The 26,604-nt window shown below is 38.8% G+C and overlaps 1 protein-coding gene across 1 annotated transcript in view; it reads left to right on the top strand.

The window, feature by feature from the left end:
• Positions 1-11,112: 11,112 nt before the first annotated feature.
• The window catches only part of LOC135461342 (uncharacterized), a 71,798-nt gene continuing 56,306 nt past the window's right edge, over positions 11,113-26,604 (top strand). Inside the window, exons 1-9 of the mRNA XM_064738384.1 lie at positions 11,113-11,316; positions 12,696-13,261; positions 13,355-13,454; positions 13,886-14,067; positions 16,014-16,114; positions 17,529-17,672; positions 18,321-19,911; positions 20,191-20,363; positions 23,137-23,211. Of these exons, the coding sequence (XP_064594454.1) occupies positions 12,814-13,261; positions 13,355-13,454; positions 13,886-14,067; positions 16,014-16,114; positions 17,529-17,672; positions 18,321-19,911; positions 20,191-20,363; positions 23,137-23,211 (2,814 nt within the window). The 5' untranslated portion in view covers positions 11,113-11,316; positions 12,696-12,813. The remainder of the gene's footprint in view (positions 11,317-12,695; positions 13,262-13,354; positions 13,455-13,885; positions 14,068-16,013; positions 16,115-17,528; positions 17,673-18,320; positions 19,912-20,190; positions 20,364-23,136; positions 23,212-26,604) is intronic.

Below are 26,604 nucleotides of genomic sequence, written 5' to 3'. Positions count from 1 at the left end.
GTCGAATCACATCCATTGGCTGGATGTCAGAACGACTCAAATAATCTCCCATGATCTTTATAACTAAAGGACACTGTCCACACAGTTGGACAATTTCCCGACCCTCGTTGTTCTCTATCTGCAAATAGACAGATTTTTAAGTAGTGCTGAAGGTTAATTATGCACTCCCACTCACAGAAACAAGCATAAAGTCGATTGTGGTTATAAGGAAATAAAAAAAGTGTCAAGTTGAATGAATCACAGTATCACGTTAAGACAATACCAGGCCCTAAATGTAACCCTTGAAAATAAACCACAACGACACATACGTAACTTAAATAATATAACTTAATAATGTTACATGTACATGAAGTACCCTCAACTTGGCCTAGTGACGCTGCATTCTTGAATGATGGGGAGCAATTTCAAAAGCACATATATGCGCTGTAGTTTCTGCAAACAGGGTCGCACCAAATTACCTCCCTTTGGGGTCACTCTTGTTTAAAAGGTGCACTTTAAAGAGTATGTTCTGGTTAAGTGGGACCTCATAAAATTTCTGGCGGCAAGTTTTCCGAGTAAAACTGGCATAAGATATCTGATAACCTAGTTTTAAAGCAGATTTTAATTTTGTGAACTTATTCGGAGAACTCTATCATAAACATTATGTATTTTTTAAATCCATTCGGAGGTAATTTTAAAATCCTGGCCCAAATTATGTTACAATAAACAAGCTCTTGAACTGAAAACACTGACTTCATTTACAATCTCTCAATACTTCTACGACTCTCAAAGGTTAATATCAAGTTTCATTAAACTCTGTTGTCTAGAAAATATTTGTAACTGTTATGGTATAACCTACACACGTGCTGTGAAATGATGTCCCACTTCCTGTAGCTTCATGTCTCCGAAACTAATGTCATGTAACGTCATAGTCGCTTTCATGTAACAAGGGAGTTAATTCAGAGCAGGCCTACTGATCATCACCGATCAAGCTGGTTGGTAATTTAAGGCCAGGCAAATGCCATGATTATGTGACTCAGATAAAAGTAGACAGCATATGTGAATCTTTACCTGCTAACTGTATCAACAAAAATTTGTTATATTCGACAACAGTAAGCTACTTGTACTTTATCTCTATACAGCAACTGGCAACATGCCTGAACACTTACATCTCCCGCATATCGCTTGAGCAGCTTTTTGGCATCTTCTATTGACAACCTGCCCAGAGTGACTTCCAAGATGCTCCCATCTAAGCGTGTCATGAAGACACTTTCTCCTGGGTCGTCTTCCGAGTCCACCAGTTTTTGTCTGCAGGTGATCAGCAGCTTCACTTGCTGAAATGTAATGCCAAAAATTTGGAAAATACAAGAGTTCAGCATTATTTTTCCCAATATTCCTCCTGGAATAACAAATTACTGTATTTCACAGAAAGTTTGGTCTGTATAATTGCACATAATACAAAGTTTGGCCCGTAAAATGCGCAATTAGGATAATTTTGATGCCAATATTAACGCCTTTCTGGGAAGAAATTAATCAAATTTCACAAAAAAATCTCTTTAAGTGGCCATATAAAGTGGATCAATCAATAGGAATCCGGTCAAATGTGTCACTTTATGTTTTACAGATTTCTGGGACCCATATAGAACCCACATGGTTTCATTAAGGATAGTGTCTGCTTCATATTTTTACTGACATACTTCTACCAGATCCATAACCTCCTAATATGTTGATTTGATTGATTGATTGATTGACTTACTTGCAGTGATTTAAGGTTTTTTTCACTTTGTATATCATAGTGGTCAGGCTTATGAGTGGAGAAAAGCAGAGTGCCCACAGGGTAAGTGGTACCACTGATCTTAACCAGAGGTAACTGAGACACCTCCTGACTTAAAGATATAGCCAAAGGCAAACATCAGTGCAAACATGTGTGCCAACATCAGAGCAAACATCAGTGCAAACATGAGCGCAAACATCAGTGCAATCATCGGGGCAAACATCAGCGCAAATATCAGTGCAATCAACTCTGCAAAGATCAGCACAAACATCAGTGTAATCAGCAGGGCAAACATCAGTGCAAATATCAGGGCAAACATCAGTGCAATCATCAGGGCAAACATCAGTGCAATCATCAGGACAAACATCAGTGCAAGCATGAGGGCAAACATCTGTGCAAACATCAGTGCAATCATGTAGGCAAATATCAGTGCAAACATGAGGGCAAACATCAGCGCAAGCATGAGGGCAAACATGAGGGCAAACATCAGTGCAGTCATGTAGGCAAACATCAGTGCAAATATCATGGCAAACATCAGTGCAATCATCAGGGCAAACATCAGTGCAATCATCAGGGCAAACATCAGTGCAAACATGAGGGCAAACATCAGTGCAAACATGAGGGCAAACATCTGTGCAAACATCAGTGCAATCATGTAGGCAAACATGAGCGCAATCATCAGTGCAAACATCAGGGCTCATATTTATCACACATCTTAAGCCTTAAAGGATACATGGAAGGATATCTAAAACAAAAATTATGTTTCTAAGCCAAATGAAGAAAATTATACCACAATTTCTTTTTGTTGTTTTGGCTTTTTGAATGTTCACCTGCAAATTACTGCTCTATTTTATGCATATTTTCCGTCAATGGTCAGATTTTTTATGTCACCGTTGCTCTTCCTCAGAGCGTGATGAACACCCCCACATTCTCCATCCACCCTCAAAGTGGCCTGAGTCCAGGGAACCTCAATCGCTATAGTGATGAAACTGCCACTGTAAAACTCCTCCATTAAACAGTCGTAGATTCTTGCTTCACACTGATACGGTTATATGCTGAATAACAGTATTCCATGGTTTATAAATTTACGTTGGTTTCTGTTCACATGATTTATTGTCAGCTGGCTGCTAGCCCTGTATACAGTGTAAGCAAGGTGACATGTGCTCAGACTCTGCATGGCCTCGCCGGGCCAGCTTAGCACGTCCTATTGGGGCAAGTCAACATTTACTCTTTCATCTCATGATAATATATTTGTAATTTTGAAAAAAATAATGGTCATAGTAAATGTTGAGTTTCTTAGGAGAAAAAAGTTGCAAACATCTGATCAGTAGGTGACAGAAATGACTTAATGGTCCGCCAATACACACCTTGTTTGTTGGCATCCTCAGAAGTTCTCGGAGGGCATTGAGAAAATTTACATTCCGCGATACATCATCAAGGTTGTCCAGAAACAGAATTACATCTGGATAAAAACACAAGTACAGGTAAATAATTATTTCCAATGAAATCCTATTCTGTCACACTGAGTAACCATTCATTATTAGAAGGTTATAATCAAGTTTATGTCCCGAGAATGACAGTGCCCGATAACTGTAACATTAATGGTTCTTACTTACCTAGGTTTTATTCATTTGATTACAGTTTTTAGGCCATACTGAAGAATGTTATATCATGAGACGGGCGGCGAGAGAAAATTGGGAAGAGCCTGAGAGAAACAATCTGTAGGTTGCTGACGGATCTTCCCATGTACGAAAGAGAGGAAGCCAGCATGAGCTGGACTTGAACTCACAGCGATCGCATTGGGGAGAGTCTCGTATGTCAATGTGCTGTGTTAGCATGCTAACCTGGTGTTGTACATTTGTCGGTGAATATGTCCTACACCTGGCAAGGTGTGATTGTTTTCTTATGATTTGGGCAATTTGTACCTGGAATACTCAACCATCTTGTCATTTAATTTTTTTGAGATCGGAGATGTTAAGGCTGGGCACAAAGTTCATACCTACATGTATCTATATAATAGACAACAGGGAAATGACAATCTTTACCGCGGCAAACATGAAAATAAATGAATGTCAATTGTTACAAATCGTCATCTCTGTCTCTGTGTTTCCATAAAAAAATTAAGACTATATGTGGAAAGGAATCTGAGTAGTTGCCTGGACTCAAGCTTCAAACCTGTCTATGGCAGATAATATTGAAATGGCAATATCTATGCTTGGAGTTTTACGTGATACGTAACAATTTTTCAGTAGTATGAAAACTAGGGGTCATTCAATGTGTGTATACTGTGTCTTCTTGTGGTAGGGCGAGCCCATGCAACCAAAGTGCTGCCGCCGAAGAATCATACCGAAGACACCAGACATGACACACAACCCTGTTACATAAAACTGCCACCAGGTCAACCTGTTCAAGCAAGCAGTAGCAAGTCAATTTTTAAACAATGATTTATTTGGTTAATCTGATTGGTGTAACGCGCCCAGCACTATGGCGGGAGGAATATATGATGATCCGCAGGTTGCTGGCAGACCTTCTCACGTGCAGCTAGAGATGGACCAGCACGAGCAGGACTTGAGCTCACAGCAACCGCATTATTGACGGTCTCTTTGTTCACTGTGTCGTGCTGGCGTGCTAATTCTTCAGCCACGGAGGCTCCCCTTTTTGGTGTGACACCAGGTATCGCAACTTTCAGGTGGATGTCCTAAACACTAGACCAATGGCAATCTGGATACTATCACGGCAACTCCAGCAATTAAATGTCATGACACACTGTCACCTCTGTATCTGTGAATCCACAAAAAGTTAAACCTCCACAAATTTGTCATTTTGTTGAATTCTTCAAGTCAGTATAATACAATCATGAACAGAGCTTAAGCATCACAAACCCTTTTGCAAGTCCTTGAGTTTTTCTTGAACAGCCATTTTCAGATCATTCTCGGTGTGCTTCTGTGGACTGTAACCTTGAATCTCAGCTGACAAGCCACTCAGAACAGAGTGATAGAAATCAGCCACAGTGTTCTGGCCTCTGAAAAAGAACATCACTTTTCAAAGTTTTGTATAAAAATAAAAATGTTACTAAAGATGATCTCTGTATGGGGTCTGCCAATCAACAGGTAGGCAACATATATTTTAACATCTCATGAACTCATGTAAAACACAGAAAAGTGGAATAAAAAAGAAAACAAAAAACGGTGAAATTTGGTGATCAAACATCAGGAAATCTACCTTAATACATGTACTCTGATACATAGTGGCCTTGACCTTGTGACTTCACAGCAGTATAAGTACATTGCAGAGTGAACAAACATCAGAAAATCAATCTTAATAATGAGTGAGTGAGTGCTTGGGGTTTAACGTCGTACTCAACAATTTTTCAGTCATATGACGATGAAGGAATCATTAGGGTGCATGTACGTGTAATGTGCCTCCTTGTTGCAGGACGGATTTCCACCGCTCTTTTATTTAGTGCTGCTTCACTGAGACGACTTACCGAAGGCAAGTCAGCCGCCCCACCCGAACCATTATACTGATACGGGTGTCAACCAGTCATTGCACTATCCCCTTCATGCTGAACGCCAAGCGAGGAAGTTACAACTTCCTCTTTTAAAGTCTTAGGTGTGACTCGATCAAGGATTGATCCTGGATCTACTGGTCCCGAAGCGGACGCTCTACCAACTGTGCTATCCGGGCCGGTATCTTAATAATGTACTCTGATACATAGTGGCCTTGACCTTGTGACATCACAACAGTATAGGTTCACGGAAGGGTTAAAAAACATCAGAAAATCAACCTTAATACATGCACTTTGATACATAGTGGCCTTGACCTTGTGACATCACAACAGTATAAGTACATGGCATAGTTAACAAACATCAGAAAATCAATCTTAATAATCTACTCTGATACACAGCGGCCTTGTGACATGACAGCAGTATAGGTTCACTTCAGGCCTATGCTTTGATTTGGCTGTACAAACAGCACAGTCCTCAAGATACTTTTACAACAAATATCGGACTTCACGCAATACCAATGTGCTGTTTTACACGTGGTAAAACAACACAGGATGGTGTACAGCCAATACATGCATGAGGAAATATGGATCAGATATGATTATCTGTTATTTCTATATTTCAGCCAACTAAAATAGCTTACTGAGTGTACATGCGTGAAAAATAATCTGGGGAACAACAGTGTGATGTCGCAACTATCGTTATATTTGTGAGAAATCCTTCCAACAGTGAATGGAAATGGTCAAGAAAAATAAACTTTTTGTTACAAAATCACCCTCACCATGTGAATCAATAATCAGACACTGAACCCTGTGTCTATGTGCCACACACTCTATGATGGACAGGTGCAAATTGACATTGCCCCACATTACATTTGGGAGGGGACAATTATTCTCCAGCAGCTAGACTTTAAATGGCCGGTTTACCAAACATAATTTGCTGGCCTTTAAAACTAAAGTATAGAAAAAACAGAAAATAAAACCCAGCCAGCACAGAGTACATGTAGGACTTATCGGCCACAATCATGCATGAGACTGCTAATAGCAACATACCTCAAGCTTAATGTCTTCTTGACAAATATTTCGGACTTTTGTCTGAGTCTGTAGCACACCTCTGTAGCCAAGCTTGTTTTGCCCATCCCAGCTAAGCCACAAATACAGACCCCTACCGAAAAAACATGTAACAGTGTTTGACTGTTTCAGATCAAGCTTGTTACTAAGAAAAATCATATTTTGAATTACTTAATAAGTATTCATTGGCCTCCTCAAGAATTCTTTACACATAATGAAACTAAAGCCGTGACATTTAAAGGTGAAGGAAACCAAAGCTTCATAAATGTGTACAGCAGTATTCACTTTAAACAAGTTCTCATCATTGACATTAGTACTTTACATTCACATCATATACCTTGAATTTTAGAAGATTCTTCCTTCAAAAAATGGCATATCTTCTCAAACTCTTCTCTTCTTCCGACAAAGTTTTCATCTTTGGATATTCCATGCAGTCGCATCTCCTCCTTTTTAGCTTTAAATTTTTGCAGGTACTCACTGATGATGTCCTGCAGCCTCTCACAAGTTGGTCCAATAAAGTTTTCTACACATGTAGACACAGAGAAAGTACACACATGGTGTAGTAAGCCAAACAATTCAATTAATTCCATCAATATTTTTTCTTACACTATTGAAAAATAAATACATCCACTGCTTCAGTGTTCAAATGTCTTTTTCACATCAATATATATACATAACTCTATCAATAATTGAAAGACAAGGACAATGAGAAACCTGGGGTAGATCGCCTGGTAAATATGACTTTTCATTTTGGTGATGAAAGTCATATTTTTCCACTAGCATATGATCCTAAATTCCACACAAACCTCAAAATATGTTTTTATCATCAACAGAACTTAAATGATTTTGAAACTTAGTCACGAATAAAATTTTAGGAAACTTTCAATAGGCAGATATATCCCAGTCCAACCACCTCATCCACAGAGACTGAAGATATATTACATGCACATTCTCTGTCCTTACAATAAGAAAACAGTGAAATGCATTCTTACAGATTTTGAGTTTTACCTGTGTGTTTAGCAACATTTTCCAAAAACTTCAGTAGCTCCTCCTGTCTCCCCTTAAACTTGTCATGCAGAAGTTTGAAAAAACTGTTCCAGTCCTTCACACTCTCAATGTCTTCTGTTTCCAGCTTGTCCTTGGACAGGATCTTCATCTCATAGAAATCTTCATTCCTTAACTTGGCACTCATCTCACTGAAAAGCTCAGCATAATCAACCTCCAGGCAATGAGAATCCAAACATTCTGCTACTTCTGAACTCCCCGCCATATTTAAACACACTCTCTATAACTCAGGAAGGACCAGAGGTTAGCTGAAACACACAAAGGGCATGAATTCTGGTAATATTCCGTACATGCATTGCTTATATATGCCTGTAAATCAAATTAGCAGTATTAGAGATTTAATTACAGGAAATGATGATCCATTTTTAAAAGATTTACTAGTCTTATTCTTGTCAAGAATTTGTGCTTATACTGTCTGTGGTTATGTATGCTGAATGCGGGTGGTGAATTAATATTCATACTAAACTGAATTCAACTTCTGGGCCATTGGTGCAAATTGAACACCTCAAGTTTACAAACTCCAAGTTATGCGGCGATGTAAGTATACACTAAATAATCAACACAAAAGGGCTTGTTGGGAAACAGCCTGCCATGCAGCTAGCCAGTCAGTCAGCCAAATGGTCATACTAACAAAGCCTTATCATAATGCGACTTTTTTTCTGGGACTGACAGAAAACAAATGTATACAATATGTATAAAACAGAGGCCTTACCAAGAAATATAAACTATGCCTAAAAATGAATTTTTTTTTTTCACATTTTTGGCATATCTTTCTTAATTTCACTTAAACATGCTCATCTTTTTACAGATGGCCCACCTTTTCATGTATCCTTTAAGTTGCTTTTTGGAAAGGTATATGGAAATTTAATTACAACACAGAATGAAGATAAAAATAGAGATAGAGATCCTTCACTTTGACGTACGACTGCACAGATTACACACGCGTAGACCTGTCTTGTGTTTCCAGATCATCAAATGCCCCATCAATACATTTTTTAAATTACCAGTATCATTTTTAAATCACAGGATGTGACTTTGTCTCATCACAGATCGCCGCATTAACAACGCCTGGCTGGAAAAAGTTTTTGGACTTGTTGATTGAGATCAGGTTACATTTATTTTTTTACTTGATTGATTGGTGTTTTATGCAATTAATACTTCACTTATATGACGGTGGGAGGAAACTGGACCATCCGCAGGTTGCTGGCAGATCTTCCTGGCACATATGGCCAGAGAGAAAGCCAGCACAGGCTTGACTTGACCTCACAGCGACTGCAATAGTAAGAGGCTCCTGGGCCCTGGCGCCATGCTGACGCGCTAAGCACCTCGGTCACAGAGGCCCCAGCAAAACTATAAGATGCAATAGGGGGTTTCAAGTTGGAAGTCTGCTGTCATCAAAGGTAAAAAACAGTCCTACTGTGTCACGTGAATGGTGAAAAATGTAAGGCAACATTTGGTAAATTTGTTGACCTTAATTTACCATTCACCTGTCCCATTTTTTCAGTGGCATAAATCACACCCCTATTTTTTAGGAACTTCTCAAGTTCACAAACACTCAGATTCTCAATCTTCTCTATAATTCCTCCACTCTAAATTACTTTTCATGACACTTTTTTCAAATGTCCATTTTATCAAGAACGTGATCAAACATAGTTGCAAACGTTTTTGACAGGTCACATGATACAGTCGGATTTTTCTACTTTCTACCTTTTTTTCTGCCTTTTCCTCTGTTATAATGTATAATGGGTAACAAGTAAGCTAGCTATAAGGAAACCTACTCTTTGAGTCCTACTGTCATGCCGGTCAGAGTCTTCGGCAACTCGGCCATCCGTGTGCTTTCCGGTCTAGTCACGTAGAGTGTATATACTAGGATGTAAAGTGAATTGAGATGAACCATTCAATCAATATCTCTAGACAAGTCCACATCTAGCTAGGTCTATATACTGAAAACATCACATATAGTGTGGCGTAAGAAGCTGGAGTGTCAGTGCCCCCGCCCTTTCAAAAGTCAACATATATTCTCTCTCACCCCCATGCCTACCCCTACCCTATAAAAATACATCACAGTGACTGTTCAATGGTTTCCCTTACTCTTTTGAATCATATGGGTCTGCCAGGAGCCTGCGGATGGTCGTGGGTTTCTGCTGGGCTCTGCTCAGTTTCCTCCCACCATAATGCTGGCCGCCGTCGTGTAAGTGAAATATTCTTGAGTACGGCATAAAATACCAATCAAATAAATAAAATGAATCGGATGTTAAAACATTTCTTCAAATAACTTCACAAAGATTAACGCACTACATGTAATTTTACTGGTCAGATATTTTCATCTGGGGAATGCAATCATATGTCATCAGTGCAAACTGATATCTGAAATTTTGTAACTGGCAGTCAGGCTATGCAAGTAAACATATGGGGCACCATTTGTCACTTTCTGATTTACCTACATCATTTATGTAACTGTGAGAATTTCTTTCTTCGGGAGTCTAGCATTGCCAAACACAAACCAATGCATTCACTGCTCCGATTTACCAAAATTAGGTTGAGTATTACAGGTTTGCTCTTTCCGGAGTCAGAGGAAGATTCATTTCATCCACTTTGTTACAGCACATTCATCTTCACAAAGTGATCAAATGTAGGGTCCTAAAAATCTAATAATGGCACCGTTTAAAACCTGACGTTTTGCAGCCGATAGATACAGATTAGTTAGACCTACCGTTTAATACAACTAGTCAGTGCGGCTTAGAACTGCATTGTTAGATCTACAATTAACCCACATCCGTTATAGTCCTGCAACTGCACTGTGCAATAACCACACCTCTTTTAAACCAATATAAGTTCTAGTTTTCTTTTAAAAGAATCTCAAACACATGTACGGCAGGAGCCAAGAGCTTCCGGGACCTTTTCAGTCCCTGGACCCTCGCCTCCTTGGTTGGGACAGTGCACATAAACCCCACCTCCCCACTTTTCATCTGCTTCCAATGTCTGACATTCATAAATATACATGTATAATATAAGGCAAAAGAAAAGAATCTGGCCCCAAATACATAATCAGCAGGGTAGGGTTAAATTTCACATTGTTTTAACTTAATTCAATTCAAAACAAATTAATGCATTAATCTAATTCAAATATAAGCACAGGTATAAAACAATGAGTTAAGATCTGGCCTCTGGCCTTAATCCCAAGTAAGCGTCAGAGTGACAACTTTGTGTGTAAATTTTGCGACATCATGATCAACTCGATCTGACCCCACGAGAAGGTCTATCCAACCACTGTTTCTGTCAACAGGCCTTGGTCTACGTAGATATGTTTAAGAATTAAGGCTCTCCCAATTACAGCTCTAGACTAACTGTGAAAGTTAATGACGCCAAAATAACCCTTACTGGTACTGTGTTTTCCGCCAAGTTCTGGTTTGTTGCCTAGGAAAATGCTCGATAGATGTCCCAGACCCGGATGTACAGGAGGGTCAGGAGAGAGGGTGTTCACAGTGAAAACTCTATGCTAGTTTTAAGCGGTGTTATTTTATAATATACCATTCCATTCAGTATTCTTGTTTATATGTAACTTTCTAATGTCTGCAAACTTCGTTTACCGGAAAAAAGCGAAATCTATGGAATGGCCCGAGACATGAGGACACGAACTCCATTCATCGAGACCCTCTTCATCGAAAATGAAACTAAATCGCCACTTGCGAGTGGGCGCCATTTTAAGTATTTCAAGTCGGATTGAGTCTGTAGCTGGGTAGGTTTGATCACAAATTTCTAGTTTTTGTCAATAATTACAAGTAAACTGAATTTCCTGCAGAGTGTATCACTACAACTTCTGCTGACTGCACAGTTTATGGTAGGCCTGCACCACTGACGCCAGCCCAGAGAGGAGTTGGAAGTAGGCCTACTCACCTGGGGTAGAGCTCCTGCTGTCAAGGTACAGTGTATGACATTCAGACTTGGATGCTCGATTCCTTGCCTTGTAATTATTGAATGTACAAATTATTGATCGAGTGTAACCATGCCATCCCAATAACAGACGTCCTTTCTATGAAACATCAGTTGCGGAATGTAAGTCTGTATCGACCAAGACGATGTTGAGGGGGAATTTCTGCTTCTCGTGTGTTGGATCGACGCCTGCCTCTATCGAGTGTGATAGTTCTTTGGCAGCACTTTAGCAGCATATTTACCCGCCCGGCCTCAACATGTATGCACACAGCTAACAACACTCAAGCTCATCTGTCTAGCTCCAGCGTGAGAAACTGACCAACAACAACAAAAAAAAAAACACCCCAGCATGTCTAGCTTCAGCGTGAAAAATTGACCAACAAAAAAAAAAAAAAAAAACACCCCTGTATGTCGAGCTCCAGCGTGAGAAACTGACAAACAATCAAACACACCTATTAAGCTTCACTTTGAGAAAGTGATAAACAAACCAAACACACACTGTCCAGCACCACCTTTGAGAAACTTGACAAAAAATTAAACATACCACTCCAGCACCTTGAGAAAGGGAACACGACTTTCAAGAATTAAACAGGCCCCACTACGTACAGCACCATATATCTTGACCAGGGTGTACTGAGGAGATGAATGTGGTTTGGGCCAAAACGGTATGCTGCTGTCTGTGAAACAGTTGTTGAATATTACACGGTTTGTAAATCAATTAATTTTTGTTCTGGTGATCCATAAAGGATACACACCTATCCCACTACCCTGTGTAAAATAGCCATTTGGTTACATGTAACTCAATCATTGTAAACAATTTCCAAATGATGTCGTATGCAGTAGTTCTGTGTTATCATACGTCACTTCATGGAGACTACATCACAGCTTAGGCCCGCAATCTGATGGCAACGTGTTTCATTGGATAAAATTCTTTAGATGGCTGCCTCGATTCACACCAGCCATTTGTGCAGTATTGACAGTTTGTTCAACATGGTGTTTGGTGAAATCTCATCAAAATAATAAAGTATGATACTTTTTAGAAAGCTTGAGGATCCTGCTTTTGACTGAAATATGTTTCAACCAGGTGATGTCTGCTCCTGTAAGAAGACCTGTCCAACTCCTGCACTCTCTGCTGCCTTTCCTGACTGTGCCCTCCCTCATGCCGGACACATCTCTGAGCCAACCACAGCTTCTCCGCAGCCAAACACCATGCACAAATCCATGTACCTTTTGTTTCATAAGAGTTCAGATATCCGTAATGAATGTCTTTGATATGTCACAACCTGCATTCTGCTAATATTAAATACTTTCTAAACTTTGAGTTTAGTAGTGGTTTTTACGGTGGTTTTATTTTTATATAATTTTTAGGCTCCCCTTGGGCGATGACCCCCAGTTTGACATGGAACTGATCTAACATGGCTTAAGAGACCGGCTTGGTCACCAGAAAGTCTAAGGTGTGCATGACACTCTTTGTGACAATTCAGTGATGGAGAGTGAAAACGACGAAATAGAGGAGAAAGCCCGGGGCCTTGAGGATTCCCAGGTTCACCCTAAGCAGGCCTTGGTCTACAAGTTAAGGAATTTTTTAACGAAGGAACAGCTGAATGAACTAATACTGTTGGGAGTAGGACATGTTGATGGGAACGGCCAAGACATTACAGACATTGGCCAACTGATGGATGCCGTGGAGAGAAATGGTGGAGACTTCATGGAACTCCTGGTCAACATCTCCAAAAGAGAATTTGGAAGTCAAATGATGGATTCCACTGGCGACACATTCCGAACATTAGTCCAGAAGTACAGTGATGAGATTAAAACAGCGAAATTAAAAAGAGAGCTAAGCCTGTCACCGAAAGACGCCAACTTCGTGGGAAGGATAAGAGAAATGAATGAAATCCTGTGCTTTTTAAGGACTCAAAGCCCGACTGTAAGAGGTATGATATAAAATCTGATCTCAAATCAGTGTCAAGTTTAAACCCTAACCAATTGTGTAAACAAGTACTGTTTGTTTTGTGTGTTACCTGTAGGTGTCTACATTTGGGGAAACGCTGGGATGGGCAAAACAGCTCTGGCTGAAGAAGTCTGCCACAGAAGTAAACTTGAAACCATACTCATCAACAACTTAAGGTAAAAATTGGTTTGTAGTCTGTTTTGAAAACTCTTTGGCATTCATGTTTGTTTGCCAGACTTCATGATTATTACACATATTATTTAAAATAATTGATGACATCATACTTCAAGGAGGTTGAGGCTCATTCTCCAGGATTCTTCTGCATCAAGATAACTGCAGTAATACCCCGGGACAGTATAAAGAGCTTTTAGCAATTAATAATTGCTACATGCAAATAATAGAGGAAAGAAGGTGTGAATGTTACCTTATTTACATTTTATGAGTCATAATTACCAATCAGAAACCTATTGTTAAATGATTTTCAGGTATACACGACATTGTCATAACAGTCACTAAAATACATCAACTTGATACAATGTACACGGTGTATATGTACATGAGTATTTGCCTGGAATTGTGTTAAATTCAGGTTGTACTTGTTTTACAGGCGTAAGAAGTCGATGAGAGATTTCTTCTTGTCCATATTTTATTCACTCTGTCGTTCCAAGATGATCAGACTCTCTAACGCCCAGAAAATAAATGAGGAAGTGAAATTTACTGAGAACTTTGGACAGACATTGGACACTTTGATAGACCGAGTGGAGGAGACTCTACTGTCTTATAAAACAGGTACATACTCTCATAGTAATTAATCAGCCCATTAGACGGACAGGTTTTGTTGGAATTTATCTCTCTGCCTCAAGGGATATTGTATGGCATTTCATACATGTGACATATATACCTGCCTGGGTATTTGTTTCATGCAGATCATACAGAGGTCAAAGGTGAACATCTCTGAAAGTCATTCATGTGTTAAAAATCTTGTTGCCCAGTTGTGTTGTAATCCGTTCAAAATTCGTGAAGCTTGGTGTATGTCATCTCTACTCTATGGATGCAAACTACACGACTTCAGACCAACTGAACATTCATGACATTGGTCCAGTGGTCAATGTCTGAATGAAGATCTGTTTGAAATTTTGGGTGAGAATAGTACTTTATTCAAATTTTGTTTGAATAAAGTTTACTCTGAGTGAAAAGACAGAAAACTGTCTTTTCACTCAGAGTAGACCTCCCTGTATGCATGTCTATATACGGTCAATGACCTAAGGTTCTGCACGTGAGTTAATGCCGTATACTTTCGCACGATCTGAGTTGGTGACAAGATGACAGAAAAGAGCGATTAGCCCCCTGCCCGTTTCCCATTTCCCAGCATGGCACTCGGCATCTCAGATTGCTAATCCTCACCACATTGGGACAAGTCACTGACAATGAGGTGTGCAGGTCTCCTGACTCATAGGCCTACATGTACATCTCTAAATGTACCAATGAATGAAATTGAAGAAAGTATTAAGACAGGTGATGTCTACTACAAACCTTTAAATTCCAAGCACTGTCTCAAAGAATGACCTCGCCAAACATGGACTGTGCAGGCACAGTGTACACTTCAGGCAAACCAATTATTGGTAGGTTGGACCTACGTGGAAGTCATGTTCTGCTGAGAGCCCTAGTTATTCATCGAGTATGTGCACAAATGTATTTCAGCACAAAGACAATTTTGCTGAGAATATCTGTACTCAGCTTCTTGCGTACATGAAATTCCTATTTAATATGTCAGTCTACACGCACATTTAGTCTCACCGTTGGAATGGTCCTCCGATTGTGGAAGAGTTCCTTTCCCCGCGTTTTTATATCGAGAAGCTCCCATTAAACAAAACGCGTGCCACACGAGGTTTCCGTAAACTCTCATGATTTACTATTATCCCTTGTCGGTAGCACTGTGTACGAGCCCGGCATATTGGGAGACAGGATATGTTTGAGTTGTTATCACATTAGGAGTTTGCACAACACCGTCACTGGCTTTACAAACAAAATGTTTTTTATAAATGTGATTTATGTGTTGCCATCAACAGATGAGATTGTTTTGCTTTTCACCAGCAATAACCATGTTATCAAAGGGTAAACACTTGGAAATTGCGAGTCGTGTGATTGTAAGTGGCTTGGATGTACATGTAGTAAAAACCAATCTGTATGACTTAAATTTCATCTCAGTGGACTCGAAGTATTAAGTAATAAAGTATTTAACTTTACAAAATATGACCGGAAGTTGACAGCCTTTGAAATTACGTTAGAATGAACAAGAAATGTTTAGTTGCAGCTGTGCAAATGCATATGTGTAGATGTCACTTTCATCGCAATTTGACAACTTCATCTCCTCTGATGGAAGGCCTATTTTTGCGGATTCGCGGTATGCTGAATTCTGCTACAGCTTTGAGTGCGGACAGCCCTGCAGTTTGAAAAAGGATATTTGACATGACACACCACATGCCTGAAGGTACTGGGTAGTCACACTTAATCTCCACAAATTAGTTTTTCCCAAATTCCCATTTGAACACAATGAATGCTGCGATACACTTTCCAAGTACAAGTGTGAAACTCTAGTTCATTTACCGTAGCTTGTTTCTTTAGTTCATATAGACCAGGGGAATTTGGGCATGTTTTAAGAAAGACTGTGAAGATTTTTGAACAAGGAAAAGGGGTAATTAATCTTAATCATTAAAATTACCCTCTTGTTGCAGATACAGTTCTTCTTCTTGACAACGTGGATGAGATTGAGCAGCACACAGGAGAAGAGTTTCTCACAGCCTTACAGACATTTCTCAACATCAAGACTGACAAGGTATTCACCAGAACTTTGGCTTTTGGTATGATTCTAAAACAAAGCTTTGGGGGCCTCTTTGGCTCAGTTGGTTAGCGCGCAAGCGTAGCGGAATGACCCAGGAGTATCTCACCAATGCAGTCGCTGTGAGTTCAAGTCCAGCTGATGCTGGCTTCCTCTCCAGCTCTGCCCAGTTTCCACCCACCATAATGCTGACCGCCGTCATATAAGTGAAATATTCTTGAGTGCGGCGTAAAACACCAATCAAATAAATAAATAAATAAAGCATTTAGCTTTATTTTGACAGCTTTAGTCTGACAGCTAGCACATCTGACCAAGCGTTTTCAGCTTTGTCCGATTTTTATGGGGTAAATGGTAACCACTACTGAAAAAGGCCTTTCCCACCTTCACCATTGATGCGTGCTGAAGGGTTGTAGTTGTGTAGGTACTTCATGCCCTCAGGGAATTAACAATGACCTAATATGGCTGAACTATGAACTGTTACCATGTCAGCAAGAGTATGCCACTTTATATGAAGATTATAGATAGAATAGGCAATATGGCAAGAACTTGCAGTCTTGCCAGTCACATCTGACAAACATCCTGATTTACTGTGCCAAAGCTGGATTTGAGCTTGCAACCTCACTGCTCAAAAGCCTGACATTCGCCGTGGTGTGATGATCTGTTGATGCTCTCACCAGTTTTATTTATTTATCTATTTCATTGGTGTTGTATGCCGTATTCAAGAATATTTCACTTGTACGACCCTGGGTCTACTGCACCCGATGCAGACGTTTTACCAACTGAGCCATCGGGGGCGGTAGGTCCAGGGTCACTTCTGGATTGGGTCACACCTAACACCCTGGGGGGAAACCCACAACCATCCGCAGGTTGCTGACTCAGCAGTTTTAACATTGCTTAAAACATTCATGGACTTAAGGAGGGTGATTGATGAAGGAAGAAGTATGTCTTTCAAAACCTCCAACTCAACAGTAACACCTTATGTGTCAAGGACCTGGGTCCTGTAGCAGTAACTCACTTAGCATGTCAATGAGTACTAAACCTAAAATAATTGATAAGTTTGTTTGCTTGGAATGGTCTGTAAACAGGACAGGCTTATCTGGGAAATAGTCTCATGACACAACAACATACTGAAGATAACAATCAAAATGCCTGCTCAAGCAAAGTATACCTCCCTCGACCCCAATCTCCACCCTGGCTAATGCTTAGCCTTTTCCTTTTTCCTGCATGATTTTCTAAGCATTATAGGCTTGAACATTAGACACTTGATTTGGACTCAAGATTCCTGGATAAATTAACACTTAGTCACAGAAGTGAAGTCTTAATTTTTTTAAAAAGTTGCATACAATCCTACATGTGATTATTGCAAACATTCATGCATGCAAAGCATTCTTTGGTTGTGTGTTTTTCCAAGGTTAAGTTTGTAATGACCAACAGAAGAGAACTTAGCCTCCCAGCTAATCCACATCCAGAAACTTTGCTTCAAATAGAACTAAAAGCTTTGCCAAGAGATGAGGCCAAACAGCTACTTAAGAACAGCATGAAGGAAACACAACATGTAAGTGTGTTCTTATCAACTTATTCACATTTCAGTCTTGCTTTTGAACAGTTTCTTTTCTATCCAGGAATCTTTCTGTCTGTAGCTAAAAATATTACATTGTAGTAAACACGGTATGTGTGTGGCCATCCTTCAAGCTCATAGAATGATGGGGCCTCCATGGCCAAGGGGTTTACCATGCCAGAACGGTGCAATGACCCATGAAACTCCCACCAATGCCGTCGCTGTGAGTTCAAGTCCAGCTCATGCTGGCTTCCTTTCAGGCTGTACATGGGAAGGTCTATCAGCAACCTGCAGATGGTCATGGGTTTCCACTGTTCTCTGCCTGGTTTCCTTCCACCATAATGATGCCTGCCGTCATATAGGTGAAATATTCTTGAGTACGGCGCAAAACTCCAATCAAATAAATAAATCGTACAATGCTTGAATATTTTTTGTACATGTGAAAATATACAATTTTTAGTACAAGGAGATAGTGTATAAATATATAATGTTACAGTTTGCCAGCTCTCATTCCAAAAGGAGGATTATAACTTAAACTAACCAATCATAGCATTACGTTTATACACAGTATGCTCTTAATGCAGTCAGTGATTTGTTCTTGCCATATCTATAAATAAAGATATTTACCATGTCTATACATTGCAGGTGAGGCTGAATGATTTACAAAGCAACTTTCTTGTCCAGAAATGTCAGTGCTGCCCCCTGGTTATTAAAACTGTGATGAAAAACATGCAGTCGTATTCTGATGAAGACTTCAGGCCTTGTCTGGAGGCAGTCTTTGACTCATTGTCAAAAGGTCAACAGAAACGTTTGATGGAGTTGTCCTTTTTTGAAACTGTGTTCAATGAGGAGATGGCCAAATCTGTTATCATGGAAGAACAACCTTGCTTTGGACTTTCGAAGTTAGCGAAAGAAAACCTGCTTCAGAAACATGAGATACCTTGTGGTGAAGCTGAAAAAAACATCACATATTCATTCCACCCACTTGTACTAGATTGTTTGGCAAAAGTTTGTGCAAAGTACCCGGATAGAAACTACACTGACCTCAAAGATAAAGCCAGACTTCACTTTTTCGAGTTTTTTTCTGGTAAAATTAGATCATTAAAACTGGAGTCAAATTATTATTACAGAGGCAATGATTATGCTTACATAATTGACTTCAAACCTTATTTTGATCAGTTTTTCCAAGTTCTTCAGGAGAATGGTTATCAATTCCCAAAGAATAATGAAAAGAAAAGTGCTGCATTAGAAACATTGTGCAAAGTTTTAAGATTCTCTTCTGACAGAGAGGAAGAAAATATATTCCTCAGAGATCTGGATCTCTCTTTGGAAAACAAAGACACTGAGGCAGATGCTGTGGAGGAATTTAATGTTAAGGTTCGGAGAGTTATCTTGCTGAGAGAATTAAAGGATAATGAAGCAGTTAACATTTTGATGAAGCTTGATGAGAAATTCAGTCAGATTTATCAACTGCCAAACAAAGATTTTCCTTTGAAAAACTTTGCGCTTGGTCGATATTTTTATGCCAAGGGTTTGATTACCATGGATCAGACAGAACAATGTCATAATCAAGATGAACGAGAGAAAAGGCATGACTTTGCCTTGGGGTGTTTCAGCGACTCGTTGAAACAACTTGAACATGTTGAATCAAAAAGTCGTCTGAAATCCCTTAAAGAAACAATTGAAGTGGAAATGGCAAAAGTACATAATGCTAAAGGGTCTATCCACTACAGGATGCAAGATTATGAAAAATCATTTTTTGAATTTGAACAGGCATACAGTTGCTTGTGTAAATATTTAAAGAAGAACCATATGATCAAAGACGGGCATATGGATGTCCCCTTTTACTTTTACAACATGGGCAATGCAAAATTGAAAATGGCTGCTGAATTCAGAAGAAGAAATGAGAAAGGTAGAGCAGAAGGCAGCTTGGAGGATGCTCTGCAGTACATGCAGAAGGCACTGGACATAACAAAGAAGCTAGGTACTCCAGATAATAAGACAACAGTTTTGTGGCTGCTAAATATCGCTGATGTTGAGAGACAACTGGCGGGTTACACAGAAGCCCTTGAAAATTACAGAAAGGCCTCCAATCATGGCAAGCATGCCTGGCGCATTCTCAAGAAGAAGCCACGCGTGCCACGTGAGCTGTTGGTGAACACACTGCATATGCTGGGTTTTATACAGTATGCAAAAGGGAGGCGTCTTCAGAGATCAGAAGATTCCTCACTGACAGGTGAGTTTTGTCTCGTCTCAAGGTTGCTTTACTTTATTTAATAATTACCTTGTTTAAAGCTAAAAAGCTGAACACAAAGAGGGCTGGGACAGACTGAAAGAATATGGAGAGAAAAATTTTTATGCGTTAATTTTCCCATGTCGTTGATGTATTATGACCTTTCACTGTGTAAGAAATGAGGGACAGTTTTGATTGGTGAAAATATTAAAGTTAAATACTAGCTTGTAGTTTTTATTTGTCACACATAATAAATTACACTACACATTTCAAAATTACCAGATGATGCCAGGCAAGCATTTGAGAAATCAGCTCGATACTACCGATTGCTGATCCTTGCAATTGTCGATGGAAAGCTTTGTCGTCTGATAAACCGTAGGATACGACAAATCCATCTCAAAGTTCTGGAGATTCTGGAGGACAAAGATTGGGAGAAAACTCAACGGTTTTACCAGGTACAGTATATACTTAATTATGTCTTATATTCCAGGGAGATTTGTTTCATTTTTTGTTAGTTTGATTGATCTTTTATTACATACTCATGATTACTTCACACACACATGTATACAGTGTTTTCATGGCGATACGCTTCAAGGATTCAGCAAGGTAAGCTCTTGTGGTCTTCTAACAGAACTAAGCCATTTTATACCTGTACATCAAGGTAAGATCAATCAGCTTGCATCTGCAATACAGCATGTAACCCTCCATCTACATGCGTGTAAGCCTGAACCCCATCACATACCCAGATTAGGCAATATCTTGATCGCTACATTAAAAGCCTCATTCAAATAAGGTAGTATTCTCCTTACGTTGTTGCATAGTTTGATATGGTACCATAACTAATGTAATTTTCATGCTACAGGCAAAGAGCGTTTCTAGTAAACAACTCTGCCACCTGGTGGAAGTCGCACACTCCATCACTGAGCTATATCCTGCTCCCCAGAAAAAAAATTCTCAAAAAAAAAAAAAAAGAGTTAAAATGTGTTCAAGGATGTACAGCTAATTTGCTATAGATTTCCCAACGAATTAATTGTCTCACAATCATTTGGGCATATCCTGTCAGTTAAACATTTTTGGGCAAAACCATTGACAAAATTGCTGTGAAGATAATTTCAGCAGTTGAGTTTCAATCTCTTAACATATACCCAAATAAAGTAATGCACAGTTGAAGGCACTAATGTGAAACCTATAATGATTGCAGAGACAACAAAAGCACAATTTAGTTCACATATCATGTTGGCCTACATTCAGTATTCATCAGAAATTTGTAGTCTACTTCTCCTTTATAATGGATTAGTCTAATATATTTTGCTCAACTACATACTTGGCGCCAAATGCTGTCTGGTGGCTGTGTGACCTGCAAGCTGTCTGTAAATTTGTAGTTTATTTTGACTATCAGTGCCTAGATGGATTGAATTCCACTTCACTGCATGCATGCATGTATTTGATGGTCATCCATTTCTTTGTGTTATAATTTTAAAGGTTATAGTTTCTTCCTACTCCAGTGAAATTAAAAAAAAGAAGTGTGGTTTTCAAAGTGAGTATAAGTTAAAGGTGTTGAGTTTTTTAAAAAATGAATGCCTTTTTGTAACTTGTCAACTTTGGAATTTAACCCAAAGCCCATTTACCCGTGGTAATTTCTGTCACCATGGCATTATCTCGTCACAAGTAGGCATGAGTCCGTTAGCCGTATTGTCTTCAGTGGAGTCCACTGATAGACGTGCCAAAAACAAAAAAACCATGTAGAGAACCATAAGAATGATTTGACTCCAGCCACATAGATAGCTGCATGTGGCATCAAAGACTACACAAACTTTTTATTAGTGTATAATTGTCACCAAGTCATTTTATCTGGTCTGGAAAGTAAATGTTCACTGACAAATCTGAGTATTGATCGGTAGCATTTTTTCTCAGCAGACAATTTTATGAAAATGCAACACTGGTATGGAAAATCATAACATAAACCAGAACCTTGCTATGCAGTAAAGATATTTAAATTTAATTAATTTTATTTGTCTGAATGTCAATATTTCAAGCGATCATCTCTGTGTCATCAGCTCAGCTGCCAAGCATACATCTGGCTGTGTCAAGTACCATATGGTTACACAGATGTGCTCCAAAAATGCGTAGTATCTAGTTGAAACATATTCTATAATGTTAATATGTTTCATAAAAACATTAAATTAAATAAGTACAGTGCCCAAAAAGTTGTACATATTGAGCAGTGTTTTAGTGGCACATGTTTTTGTCTGATCCATGCTACCAGATAGACCGAGGACTTTTCAGTGTCCTGTCTTTCCAACTGCTGAGGAAATAATGAGACAAAGTATAGACTAATTCTGGTTTGCAGATGATACATTGTATAGACGTTATAGTATTGAAAACCTTTGAACCATAGTATAAGTCATGTACGCGCCTCAGTCGGTTGATGGTTCGAGTTTTCATCAGTACTTATGTCTTTTTCGAATGACCAGAGAGCACGTTTAAACATCTATCATTACCTTGTTATTCTATGTGTGATCTGTAGCTCACTTAAAAGGCTGAAATCTTCATTTGTTAAATTTATTTATTGGATTGTGTTTAACAAAAGTTGCATTTCTGGTACGTACAGTGATTTTCCGGATTCTGCTGTGTTTAAGACAAAGATATTTCAGTGTGACTGGAGTAGGCTATACATCACTAAAACTAAGACACTCCTCAATATTTGTTTCAATCTTTAAGTCACGCACTAGACATTCAACAGAAAAATGAGGAGCAAAACATAGATGAAGAATGCCCTTACAACAGCTGCCTATCACAGCTGTAATTGGCTGTGGCTTCTTCTGGTGTCCATTATTGTTGTGGTGGGACCGATTTCCTACCCAGATTCTTTTCAATATTATTTTGGATCATGTTTTCTTGAAGGAGGAAGTCATTGGATTTATTTATTTATTTGATTGGTGTTTTACGCTGCACTCAAGAATATACCACTTATCCGACGACAGCCAGCATTATAGTGAGAGGAAACCGGGCAGAGCCTGGGGGAAACCCACAACCATCTGCAGATTGCTGACAGACCTTCCTACATACAGGAAGCTATTGGAATAACAGTTATATCTCATTTTAATTGGTGTTCTGGCACCAGTACTTGTACCAGTTTTTAAGAAGACTGTCATAAATGATGTGACCTGTTTAATGCTTTATCTATGTTTTATAGTCAGTTAATGGAGAATTGAACTTTATTGGCAGGATTTTCATGAGGGTAAACTGGATTGGGGTGATGAAACAAGTCCTCAGGAAAGACTATCAGAGGATTACTATCTGGTAAGTTCTGATGAAGAAGAAGAAGATCCTTCCAAAACAGCAACTCGTCCAAAGAAACAGGACAGCGGATTTGAGGATGTAGAAGTGGCTCCACCTCCGTCTGTAACAAGACGAAGTGTGTTGGTGAAACAAGTCAGTTTTGATGAGAGGACAGAGGGTCCATTGGGGGAGCCCCAAACAACATTGAGTACAACTCAGCAGGAGAAACCTCCTCTTGGGAACCTCCTGACTGAAGCTGATGCTTCCAGTATGCCACAAAAACGAGCACGGTTCCAGAAGCAAAGCAGTTTCAGTGTTGAAAATGAAGAGCTGTCAGTAACAGAAGATGGTAAGCATCAAACGGAAGAGGAACACAGCATTGACAATGGAGATGTAGAATTGCCTAGCTTTAATGAAGCTAACCGTAGAAAGAGACTTGATTCAGCGCAACATGACAGCGCTTTGGGGGACAGCATCTCTGAGTCATTTGATCGAACTCCTAGCCTTTGCTAACATTTGATCAAACCCCTAGCCTTTGCTAACATTTGATCAAACCCTAGCCTTTGCTAACATTTGATCTTACCCCTAGTCTTTGCTAACATTTGATCAACAGTGTATATCTGCAGTTTCTCCAAATTTTCACTAAATAGTGAAAAAGGAACACATTTCCACCAAGGTTACCTGTATGCAGAAAAATGCAGTGTCCGACGACTTGAAAGCATGGTTACGTCAAATGGTTAGATCAGAAAATGTACAGTATGTCATGTCACCAACATGGATCAGTACAGCTCATGAGCAATTGTTACACAGAAATAATGCACAGCTATTTGTACATGTACCTAGCAACTGCCCAGGAAACTTGAATGAAAACTTAATACATGGACATATAAATTAATGAATTTTATGTCGCATGTGATAAACTTACATGTATACGTACTGCAAATGATCGGACCAAAATTTGAAAATATTTTTTGCAAGTATTTTCATGCGTTACTTATATATTACTGTAGAATACATGTATATAGTGTTTGGATTGTATTGCAATGTGGACCAAGTCTTGTTGACAAAGCGAGATGATATTTTATTACATTGTAATTATATTTTTTGAAAGTGTTCTGCAAAGTGAATGGTTTATTAAACATTGTGATATCTTTATGCCATGATATGTGGTTAAATTTAAAATTGAAATTCATTTCATACTTTGGTTTTTTTTTTTTTTACTTCACCTGTACACAGTACAGTGGCAACTTGAAGTAAGTGATAGGTGTTTTTACTACATATTACATACTACATATTCACTGATATTACCTTACTTTCGAGATAACATTTTCTAACTTTAAGAGTTGGAAATATATGGATATCATTATTATGCTAATTACATAATTTGAAATGTATAAATTATTCATTCAAGTTGCAATGTATTCATTAATAAGGTAAAATGTTAAATGTATCTCAAGAAACTTTTGATGTATTGAGCTCAAGTTTTGGATACAGCCGGAGCTTGGCTTGAACTCGGGGTGAGCAACAGCACTGGTGAGAGGTTCCTGAGTCATTGTGCAACATTACTACACTACTCACCATGTCACATCTCCTACAGATCTGCAGTTGTATACAAGATCTCTTTTTGTTTGTTAGTTTTTTTTGGTCTTTTTATTGGATTCCATCTTATATTTAATGTTTTGGAGATTTAACCGATCAGGTGTGTTTATTGCACATATATTTATATCACATGTACTTACTTATTTAATGGGGTGTTCAGTATTTCAAATGAAGTATTATATCTTTTATTGAATGTTTTGGTGACATATGATTTACCCTATCTGTTATGATTTCGCTCTATACATGTATTTCATGTATTTATTTGTTTTTTGAAATTTCACTATGAAAGTGATCAGGTGTAGGGATGGAAAAAACTGTGCAGAGCCTGGAAGAAACCATCACACCTAGCCAAATAACAATGACAAATCTGCTAACTTAAGGCTTCACACGAACCAACATACCTGGATTACACCTGCCTGGCTGCATGTCAAGATATTTTGTGACAAGTCACAGCTGATTAGGGCGGCTGATTTATACCTAGATGTACTTGTAAGTTATGACAGTGTATTACTAATGTTCGTTGTTAATGTAGCTGATTCCCTTGTTTTTTATGCTTCATAAATGTAGCTTTCCCAGATGTTTCACTGAAACATTGAGATTTGTTTAGCCAGAAAGCACATAGGTATATGTCATATATCAACAAAACTGTTGGCACTTATTTAAATACTGAGGTTTCTGGCGAAGAAACAGCTTTTTATATTTCTCTGTTTGGTATTTTCTTTTTTTTTTCTTTTAGCTTTTTAGAATTCCACAGCTTTAGGTCATTACCGCACATTGGGAGTTGTTCAAAGAATATCCTTTATCACACATGTTTTATGTGGTTTCATATATGAATTTTCTTAAGCAGCTATTTTGTTTCGATGTTGAAGGTTTGGAGAAAATTGAAGACGTCTCCGTCTCAGTTATGTGTTTAGCATGATTTTACACATTGGTGTTATTAAATATTACATATTTTACACGCATTGTGTTCTGGTTATTGATATGGGCTTCTAAGTGAGAAAAGTTCTCACAGATGACATTTAGAATTCTCATACTTCGAAAAAGTTCCCTGACTTTTGACTATCACCTTTTCAAAAATTGCCCAGATTGCTAAAACGGAATGTTACCCCCTCAACAATGGAGTTGGTGCCAGTACATACAGCACCCAGGGCGTCAGTGCATCGGGTTAATCTTTTGCCTTTACGCCATCCTTATTAAGCGCGCCTTTTTTTTTAGCTTACGTCATAGAACAGCAAGCAGTTTCACGACTTCCAAGCAGTCTGAACGAATGCATTTCAGCTTATCCTTAAAGTATCGAGAAGTTTGCGAGATGACCATGCATGTTTTTTTAACAGGCTTTCAGCAACTAAGCAATGATGGTGTATTTAGATACACAATCCATTTAGGGAAATCATGGACATTTAACTGGGCAGTTCAGGGGTATGTAATTGTCTAGTTGCCCTCTAATTCTAGGTTAAACGAACGAGTTTAAATTCTTTCTGAAAAAGGGTGATGTTATTTGCACACATCAAGCGAGAAAAATCGCAGCTTTAATACGTTCAGATTCCACCAAAAGTGCATACCGTGGGTTACAATTTGGTGTAAATTATACATTTCTAGATCTCATAGTTTTCAATTTACACGCCAATGAAATTAAGTACTTCAAAACCCTAAAATTAGTTTTTTGACGATTTAAAACAATCAAAGGAGATTCGGAATCACCGGCCTGATGCATCAAAATTCGAAACTTCTATTTATTGAGAAAAATACGAAAATAAAACACCTGCACACTTACTCTCGTGGCATTGATTTCACGACACACCGGAACTTATTGGT

The sequence above is a fragment of the Liolophura sinensis genome, chromosome 1 (assembly GCF_032854445.1).
Source record: "Liolophura sinensis isolate JHLJ2023 chromosome 1, CUHK_Ljap_v2, whole genome shotgun sequence".
NCBI lineage: Eukaryota > Metazoa > Mollusca > Polyplacophora > Chitonida > Chitonidae > Liolophura > Liolophura sinensis.
The sequence above is the reverse complement of the archived record's forward strand: the minus strand, read 5'-3'. Positions and strand labels throughout refer to the sequence as shown.